This window comes from Silene latifolia, chromosome 11, assembly GCF_048544455.1.
Source record: "Silene latifolia isolate original U9 population chromosome 11, ASM4854445v1, whole genome shotgun sequence".
In the NCBI taxonomy this organism is placed as follows: domain Eukaryota; kingdom Viridiplantae; phylum Streptophyta; class Magnoliopsida; order Caryophyllales; family Caryophyllaceae; genus Silene; species Silene latifolia.
The window spans coordinates 121,530,999-121,540,683 of NC_133536.1; the positions used below are offsets into that span (position 1 = coordinate 121,530,999).

At 40.0% G+C, this 9,685-nt stretch overlaps 1 protein-coding gene across 1 annotated transcript; it reads right to left on the reverse strand.

The window, feature by feature from the left end:
* Positions 1-6,338: 6,338 nt before the first annotated feature.
* LOC141613900 (uncharacterized) lies at positions 6,339-7,221 on the reverse strand. Its single transcript, XM_074432642.1, has 2 exons — positions 7,101-7,221; positions 6,339-6,739 (listed from the first exon to the last, which is right to left on the reverse strand). Exons 1-2 carry the CDS (start codon positions 7,219-7,221, stop codon positions 6,339-6,341), a joined length of 522 nt encoding a protein of 173 aa, XP_074288743.1.
* Positions 7,222-9,685: the final 2,464 nt, after the last annotated feature.

The following is a 9,685-nucleotide window of genomic DNA, read 5'->3' on the forward strand; positions in this document are numbered from 1 at the left end:
ACTCTTAAAATAGGTAGGGTTTAGTAAAAGTAACATAAACTTTTAACGACGAACCAAAAATGGTAGTTTGAAATGTTTAGAAATTTTATGAATTGAAAAGTAACTTAGATATCATGAAAATAAGATACGCTAAGAGGGTTCAAACTTAACCAACAAAAGAGATATGATGAACTTCCTAGGAGAAGAGTTGAAATCGAATCTACAAGGATATCAAAGATTGAATTTCATAGGTTAACATCAAATTCTAAAGGAGGAGCAAGCATAAACGAGGAAGAGAGGTATGAACGGAAACACTTATGGTCAAAGAGGACGGGAAATTAGGCAACAAGGAAACACTAGATACTTAAATCTCGAACAACAAAGTCATCCGAACGGCCCGAAAACTTCCTAACCACAAAACTCATAACCACATAACTCCCAAGCATTTCCTCAAAATACCCACACTTTACTCTTATGCTACCCCGTGGGTCAAGTAACTCCACCACAATTGTGATTCCATAACTCTCAAATATAAATCATCTATAAACGATTTCCACGAAAGATCAAAACTACTAAAACAGTTACACACCTAACCAACTATCGACCACTAGGAGTTCTCACTATAGTAAAATCCTCAATCAAAGGTCAAAATCTTAAGGTCTTCATACTTTCTAACACTCCAAACCAAAATCTTATTCACACCCGAGTCCACAAGCATAGATGATCGCATTCCCCAAATCATAAAGACCACCAACCAAAAGTAAATAGGTTTGTCATACAATTTTTCCTACCCAACTCAACTCAAGTTCCACTTATCCAATTTTGACGAAATCAAGGTTCACAAAGAATCCTCAAAGAGCATCTCACTCACTCTACAACATAGCCAACAATGCCATCACTCCACTAAAGAGGCAAAGAGTAATAACTAGGTCAAGAAATGATAGGAAATTTCAAGGGGATACATGAACATGACGAGGTGTGAGATTAAAGGAGTCAATAGTAAAGGTAACTAGTTAACACCAGTAAGAGACATTAGAATTAGAGAGGTATTCAAGGCAAGGAAACGACAAGTAAACTTTTATACTTAAGAAATAAATCCAATCAAGTATGAACGAAGGGAAGGAAGATGATTAAAGGTACGAGGGGGATTTTAGGGCTTAAACCACACACTTTCTAAGACTTAAGGTTCTCTCTAACAAGGTCACACCTATTAGGATATTGTGCCTTCATAACAAAACGACCAAATTCCAAAACGAGGGTCAAGGCAATTCATCTCATTCCTTATATGCAAGTCTCTCTTAAAGGGTTACACCTCTATGGTCGATCAAGGTAAAAATAAACGCTTGCTTAAGGGTTGATACATTGGTTAGACTCATTGTTCACCTATCCTATCACGTATTAGGATATCCCTAAAGTAAGTCTACCACTCAAGTATAACAACGTCTCTTTATCTCAAGTTCTCGACACAACCTCGATGTTTTAAAAACCAAAGAACGAATTAACAAAGACTTCTCAACAAAATCCTCAAGGGACAACTAATATCAAATCACATCACCATTCTATACGGGATCATTAACATCAAAAATGGGTTTTCTTCCAAATTCATATCCTAAACTTATCTCATTTTTACTCCTAAGGTAACGACACTCAACCTACTAAGCTTTCAAATCCCAAACATAACCAACGAAGCCAAGTTCTATAATTTTAATCACATAGGCAACTCATTCCTAACACAGAGAATCCACCAATCAATTACACTCACTTGTCCAAGGGACTAGGTATAAGAATCACTAAGTATGTCTCATCACATTACCTAAGTCTTTCTAACATCACGACCTCTCAAAACCGGGGTTAAGGGTCGAACACAAACAAACTCCACAAAGTTAAATTATCCGACCAAAGTTAACATTCCATAAGGCAAAGATGAAGGGGTACAAGAGGGCTCTTATAAGAGGAAAAGGTACAAAGACATCTTCCAGGATATGGGATAAGAGTTGCGAAAGGTATAGAAACACAAAGATAAGGGAATGTGACAAGGTGCTCGAAGAGAGGGAGGTATATTTAAGACGGTAAAGAAATCCTTCAAGATAAAGAGATCCACAAGCAAGATGTTATGGAAGGAGAAGTAAAAACGAAGGATAAGTCGAGTGAGTACTAAACTAGTTCCCAAGGTTAAGCAAAAGAGAGCTTATGAAGGAAAGGATGAGCATCACAGGATAAAAGTAAGGAAAGGTGGATCAATGATAGAAAACACACCCATAACGGTGTCGGGAGGAACGGCGGTTCCGACTTGATTCTCGACAAGAGTGACGCTTCTTGGCTCGGCTTCCGGAGCATGAGGGAGAGGAGGAGGGATAGTCTTCTTCTCGGGGCAATTCCTGAAGAGATGTCCGGGCTTCTTGCAATGGTAACACTTCAAGGGCATAGCATAGCATCCAATCCCGGGGTGATAAGTTTGCCCACACTTGAAGCACTTGCGGTTCTCCTTAAGCCTATTAGTAGATGTAGGTACTTGTCCTTTCGGCTCTTGCACTATTGGCTCTTGTCCTCCATGGTCTTGTACTCCTTGTCCTTGGACTCTCGGCACCAACCTCTTCTTGCTAGGATATGACGAGGATGAGGGCACAGATGGCCTCTTGCCACGGCGGTTAGAGCGACGATTAACTTGAGCATTAGCATTCCGTTGATTCCGAAGAATTAGAGTAAGGGCTTCCATGATAGTATTCTCCACCTTGGTTGGTCGTACCATCTTCTCAAGACACCAAAAGAGTCAACCATGTTAGCACCTAACAAATAGCATGCACAAAGAGACTACCAACTTAGGTCCTTAGTCCTACCCATCTCTCATTCATTATTCAAGGTCAAGTTCAAGGTTAAGTTCGGGGTACACGTGTGTGCGTCGGGAGCAACATATGCTCTGATACCAACTGTGACACCCCTCGATAGGGCATCAAAATTAAAGCGGAAAATACGAGATTTTTAAAACCTTTAAAAGCTTAAAGTGCGAAATCCACCATAAGTGATCGAACAAAAATGAAAAGAAAGATAATTAAGTTTTACAATTTAAAACAAGTGCGTTGGGGAAAAGATATCCCACGAATAAACACAAGTCTAACGATAGGTGAGTCTAAGCAACCTATAACTAAGGTCCAAGGGTCAACGTTCTCGCTAGCTCACACGTCTTCCCCATAATCTGCATCACAAACCTGTCATTCATGTAAACATGAACGCCACAGTCAGTGGGGAGTAACTCAGGGTTCTCCCAGCCACCATATGTCAAAATGCACATAAGCAAGAACTTAATTAAACATATCGATCATGCATCATACTTGAATAATATGAACAAGGGAATATAACGATAATCATAACGATATAGGCATGTTGCATTCTTAATGAGATAGGCATCGAATCATATGAAGAAAGTAAATAACGGATCAATTAAATAGAAAATACATGGATGGAAACCAATAGCCATTCCTTTGAAAACCTCTTAACAACCATAGCACGGGACGTGGCTACTAATGTCACATTCATACTTATGGCTTACATCTCACCATAAGAACGGATGGGAACATCAATCCCGGCGATCATATCGCAACTAGGGGCTTGCATCTCACCACTAGTATCCGATAGGACCAAGACTCTCACAAACAAGCATAGAAGACGTGCACTCTCGTATATAAGAACACACCAATGACCGTAACAAGCAAGACATTTACAAAGGATTGACTCAAAACAAGACAAACCCGTAGACTCCAACCTCCTGGTAGGACGACGATCATAATACGGTCCTAGTCTAAATCTGGCCAGACTCTCGGGATGGACGACACCCGATTCGACATACAATCCCAAATCGTATCCAAGACTCGATCCATGACACCTAGCCGTGCCCCAAGGTCGAGTAACCCCAAATCGGAACCATGGTACCTATCCGTACCCCAAGGTCCGAAGAGGCGGAAGGAAGATAGCCCAACTCGGAAACAATGGCACATAATCGTGACCCAATGTCCGAGGGCAAATAAATAAGGAATGTCGAGTAGTCACACAATGTAAACCGTCACACTCCGGTCACAAATACGAGTAACAATGATTGCACAAACATAACGTAAACAATTCATGTGAAGCATGTATGAACATAAGAGTATAATGATTACCAGGTGCTCTCTGCCGGCGTGGGCACCGGCTGCCGGCCCACCGGCAGAGGATTCATGCTAGGTGAAACAAGGCCAAAAATAGAAGTAGGTGTATTCTCTGCCGGTCCACCGGCTGCCGGCCCACCGGCAGGGGATACAAGCCAAGGTAAAACAAAGCCAAAAAGGCTGAAAGTGTATTCTCTGCCGGTCCACCGGCTGCCGGCCCACCGGCAGGGAATACAGGTCAAGGTAAACAAGGTCAACATATGCTCAATGTGTATTCTCTCCGCCGCTGACATTGCCGCCCACCACCAGGGAATACACCCTATAGCCAAATAAGCTCAACTTGCACATTATGTATTCTCTCGCCGGTTGACTGTCGGCCCGCTTGCCCACGGGCAGGAGTACACCCTATAAACAATTAAGTTCAACATTTCACATTGTGTATTCTCTGCCGGCTGACCGGCTGCCGGCCCGCCGGCAGGGGATACACCCTATTATAAAAGACACCAAAATTCCATGTACTTGCTGCCGGTTGGGTAGGCCGGCTGCCGGCCCACCGGCAGGGGATCACAAAGGCTTAATTCTCTATTTTTACGAGTCGAAATGCAAAAGCGCTGCCGGTTGGGTAGTAGGCCGGCTGCCGGCCCACCGGCAGAGGATCACTGAACACGAAAAACTCATCAAACATCCATCTAAAGTCTTCCAAATTCAACCATCTTTCATTCAATCATTTCATACTTCTCTAATATGATGAATACTCGGTAAATTTAGCATGTTAGGATAATTTAAACATATGACATCAATTATGAACCTTAAAATAAGATAGCATGTCAACCAAACATATGAAAATGCTCATAAAACCACTTCATTCAACATAACAATGGAATGAAACATGAAAGTTACCAACTTTAACATTTGTATGCATCCAACCACACATAAAACACACAAATTTGACATGTAAGTCGAGTAACCCATCACCGTTACCTTTTAGCTCTTAATCTCTATTGTAATCGTCTCACAAGCAAGAATCCACTTCCGGGTCAACTAAACTTTCTCCTAAACATAAGAAAACACCAAATAAGACTAAAAATCGAAACTAGAAAAAAGGGTACCATGAGAAATTGGCTCGACAGCCCCATTAATGGAGGAAAGATAGTTCTTTTCTTACCTAGAAAGAAGGAGGGCGATGAGAGGAAGAGATAGACGCGAAAATCACTGAAAACCGATGAGAAATGAAGGTTTTATGGCCAATTTAGTGAAGAAGGTGGAGGTTGTGTAACAATGGTGTTGTAGTTGTGTGTTTGTTGGGAAATTTCAGAATTTAGGAGTGAGGGAGATGGAGTTGTGAGGGTTTAGTTGGGGGTTTTGTGAAGGGAAAAGAGAAGGGAAAAGCCCATAAGTTATAAAAAGCCCAACAGCTCAAATTGAGTCGGTATACACTAGAAGTTTCGTCTCAAGCCCACTACAACTCAAGACGGGGAATATTATTATTATTATTCGACCAAAATATTTATTTCACATAACTTAAGCTTTAAAAATATAATATTTATAAAAAATCATGTTTAATAATGAAATCAATTAAATTAAATAATTTAAAATATAAATAAGACAATAGAACGGTTAATTAAATTATATTTGCCAAAATGGAAAATTCGCGGGTGTTACATGTGCTACACACAAGCATAAGTAGCACCAATAAATAGTCCAAGAGAAAATAAAGGACAAATAAAGTTCATGCTCATCAAACTCAAAGTCTAATGTAAAATAAGAGCAATGTTCATTGTTTTTCAAGTCATCATCACTTGGTAGGAGATAGGGCATTTCATCCGTCGTAGGAGCTTCATCAAAAACTTTGACTGGCTCCGCTTTGAAAATCTCGGCCTCCAAAGCATCCAACTCGGCTTCTATGTCAACATTCTCATCATAGTTGTAAACCATCTCAGGAGGAGGTTCATCTCCATAAATCAACTTCTCTATTTCATCCACTTCCTTGCTCCATGGATATGACGCAACAGCAGGGGCGTCAGGTGGATTCCTGTCAAAACATAAAGCAAGGGAATCGTGAATAGTAGGATCAAGAGTATTAATCATATGACAATAAGCTTTTAAATCTTAAGGACGTGATGCTTTGTCAAGACCAAAAGTGATAGTATCATCTCCAATGTTGAACATAAGACTCCCTTGTCTAAAATCTATAACCGCCACTGCAGTATGCAAAAATGGTCATCCTAGAATAATAGGAACACGAGAATTCTCAGCTATATCTATCACTACAAAGTCGACCGGAATGAAAAATTTCCTTATCTTAACTGGCACATCCTCTAAGATACCCATAGGATGCTTAATAGACTTCTCAGCCAATTGAATAGTCATGTTAGTACATTTAAGCTTAGTCATGTTTAATTGGTTGCAAATTTTATACGGCATGACACTGACACTTGCTCCTAAATCACATAAAGCATTGTCAATAGATAAAGGGCCTATATTACAAGCAATAGAAAAACTCCCTGGATCCTTAAGCTTAGGTGGAGAATTGGCTTGTAATGCGGCGTAGCATTCATGAGTGAACGCGACAGTCTCCACTTCATCAAAAGACCTTTTCTTTGACAAAATCTCTCTCAAAACTTAGCATAAGCCAGCACTTGAGTTATCAATTCATTAAATGGCACTTTCACTTGAAGATTCTTTACTACCTCCATGAACCTCCCAAATTGTTGTTCAAGTTTAGATTTCTGCAATCTCTGAGGAAAAGGTAATTGAATTTTGATTGGTTGGGCTTCTTTAGTTGTAGAAGTACGTTTATAAGTATCATCGTCAGTTCTAGTGGTGACTCAATTGAGTCCAGTAGTCACTCGATCGAGGAACCTATTTTTGTCCAATGCCATAGCTGAAACACGCGAAAAATCACTGTCGGGGGGGGTGCCTCGATCGAGCCTGGGTGTACTCGATCGAGTACGGGTGATCCTCGGTCGAGCCCATGCTTACTCAATCGAGGAACCATGCTTTGCTTCGTCTTTTCGCTTTTCTTCAATTCCCGTGTTTCAGTTTTGTCAATTTCTTTTTCATCGTCACTTAGTTCCAAATTTCCCAATCCCATAGGCTGCATGTAGGGAACTTCATCATCATTAATGGGCACGTCCGGACCTTGATAGGAAGTACCGCTCCTTACATAAATAGAATTAACGTGCTCATGAGCTTTTTTTCCTTGAGGAGGGAGACCAGACTGGTTTGATGGATTTTGAGCCGCCTTTTAAGCAACTTGAGTATCCAATATTCTATTATGAGCCACGAGTTCGGATATTTTAGCCGTTTGCTTTTGTTGCATTGATAAAGTTTGTTGTAAAAGAGCTTTCAACTCGGCCATCTCATTATTAGGAGGTTGAGGAGGAGGTTGAAGTTGTTGAAAACCACCTTGATTTTGCCGAATAAAATTTCCTTGTGGTTGGTTACCACGATGTGGAGGAATAATATAAGCACCTTCTGGCGGAGGTTGAGCAAAAGCATTCTGACTCCTTTCAGGGAAGAAATTAGAATAAGGAGTACCTTGCTTGAAAGATTGGAAGGCATGAACTTGTTCAATAGTACTCATATAGTTGGCCGCAGTGTGGCCATCCGTCCCACATCCCTCGCAGGACACTTCTTAAAAAGTTGAACCATATGGCTTGTTTCTTGCTTTCCCAAAGACTGAGCAGTCTTCAACTTGGCTATCTGAGCAAGTATGGCTTCCAATTGTTCCGCGACGACAGTATCTGAACCAATTCATCTCTTACTACCTCTTGGGTTACCATACTCAGCTGTGTGAGTAACTATTTGATCAATCAACTTCCAAGAATTACCATCATTAGTATTGTTTTAGTAGGATTTTCCCAAAATGGATCCGGCTTGATTAAAGAGTAATTTGGGTATCTAGTTCTATAAGCTTGGAAAAATATGATGAGTAAATAATAAGGAAAGACTAAGTATAAAGAATATCGCTTGTATTATTTGGATAAGCTGAGTACAAATTTTTGTATATAATTGAATATTCGGGAAATAATGAGAGGTAAATTGTGAAATAACTAAGGAAATAATCAATGAATAATAATCCATTTACAAATGCTATTTATAGTTCTACAAATATTAACGTTGCATTGATCTCAACGTCCCTCCCCATTGTCGGAGCTGTTACCGGATTAATAGGGCACACTCCCTATTAATCCGGTTGACTTGTTCTACTCTTAACCAATCTTCAGCTTTTCTTCTTTTACTCGTCTTGATTCATGGATGATATAATCTTATAGTTAGACTTGGTCTTCCTTGAGAATAGGACGTGATTATTAGTTCATACAACTGCATTTCTTGTTTATCTTCTTAATCCAGTTTGTTTAAATGCCCTGCCAGGCTATTCTGTACTTACTATCAGGCTCTTCTTCCAGGATTTAGTAACCTGCTTATCCTGTAATACTCTTCATCTGCCAAATAGTAGTTAGATTTGTCCGGTCCCTGGTTTCCTTAATCAGCCTAGTAAGGTCAAGCCAGGTTAGAGTCAGACCAGGCTAAACTGGGCCTAACAATTGCCCCTTGACATTTTACCCGTGCTGGATCAGGCCAGGGGTGAGATGTCAATTTTACCGGGTTAAACAATAAAAAGAATTATATTTGCTCAATGACTCTTAGACTCCTAGTTACCGTTAAATACTACAACGGCTAACTGTATGATGTCATGCTGACAGTATTGCATTTTCTAGGGTTTTTGCACCGTTACTCCCCTTCTATAAATATGGTATTTGCGATGAGTTTGTTTTTCACCAAATTTCTTCCACTTACCTTGCTAAATTTTCTCTAAAATTCTCCCCTATTTCCCAGGAGTTTCATTCTGCTAACTTATAATTTTCCATTAAATAAAATTCATCACAATAAACAAAATAATAAAGGATATGGGAGCTAAAAAGCGTCATGCACCCCAGAAAGCTGCTGCTGAGCCTGAACCCAAAGATGTCCAAGAGGAGGAGGTGGTTGAAGTTGATCCTCCTGCTCGTGCTATAGCTTTTAAATATCAAGATTCTATTTTTTCTGCTCTTCAATCTCTGGATCCTTATTTCCCTGAAGAAAACTTATTGAAAACGAACTATGATAGGGTTTTAAGAGAGAAAAAATTAATTCCTGATTCGACTGAGGTATGGATTCCTGAGTCTTGTCCAGTCAGAGCTAGTTGGGTGTCACCTGGTTGGTTCTGTATTTATGAATGGGCGTTCAAGGCAGGTTGTAAGTTACCTTTTACTCCTTTGATGATTGATACTATTCGTGCTATGGAAGTATCACCTTTCCAGATCATGCCAATGGTTTGGAAACTTGTCCATTCTATTGAAAATTTATGTGCTAAGCATAATCTTGTAATTAATATTAATGATATCAAGGCAGTATATCATATGAAAAATCCTTCTACTGGTCGTTTTAATTTGAGAATTAAGTAAACAATGTCTCCATTAATTACTAACCTGGACTCTGGAGATGATAAAAGCTGGGCGAAAACTTTCCTGTTTATCCGGACCGAGAGTCCTGGGGTCGCTTTGATTACTTGAGATATCCGC

Bases quoted from the DNA above. Each gene is read 5' to 3' on its own strand.
- LOC141613900 (XM_074432642.1), bottom strand. From the start codon at position 7,221: ATGCAGCCTATGGGATTGGGAAATTTGGAACTAAGTGACGATGAAAAA. The intron at 6,740-7,100 runs GTAAGCATGGGC...GCTTATGCTAAG, and splicing joins AAGCATGGTTCCTCGATTGA to TTTTGAGAGAGATTTTGTCA.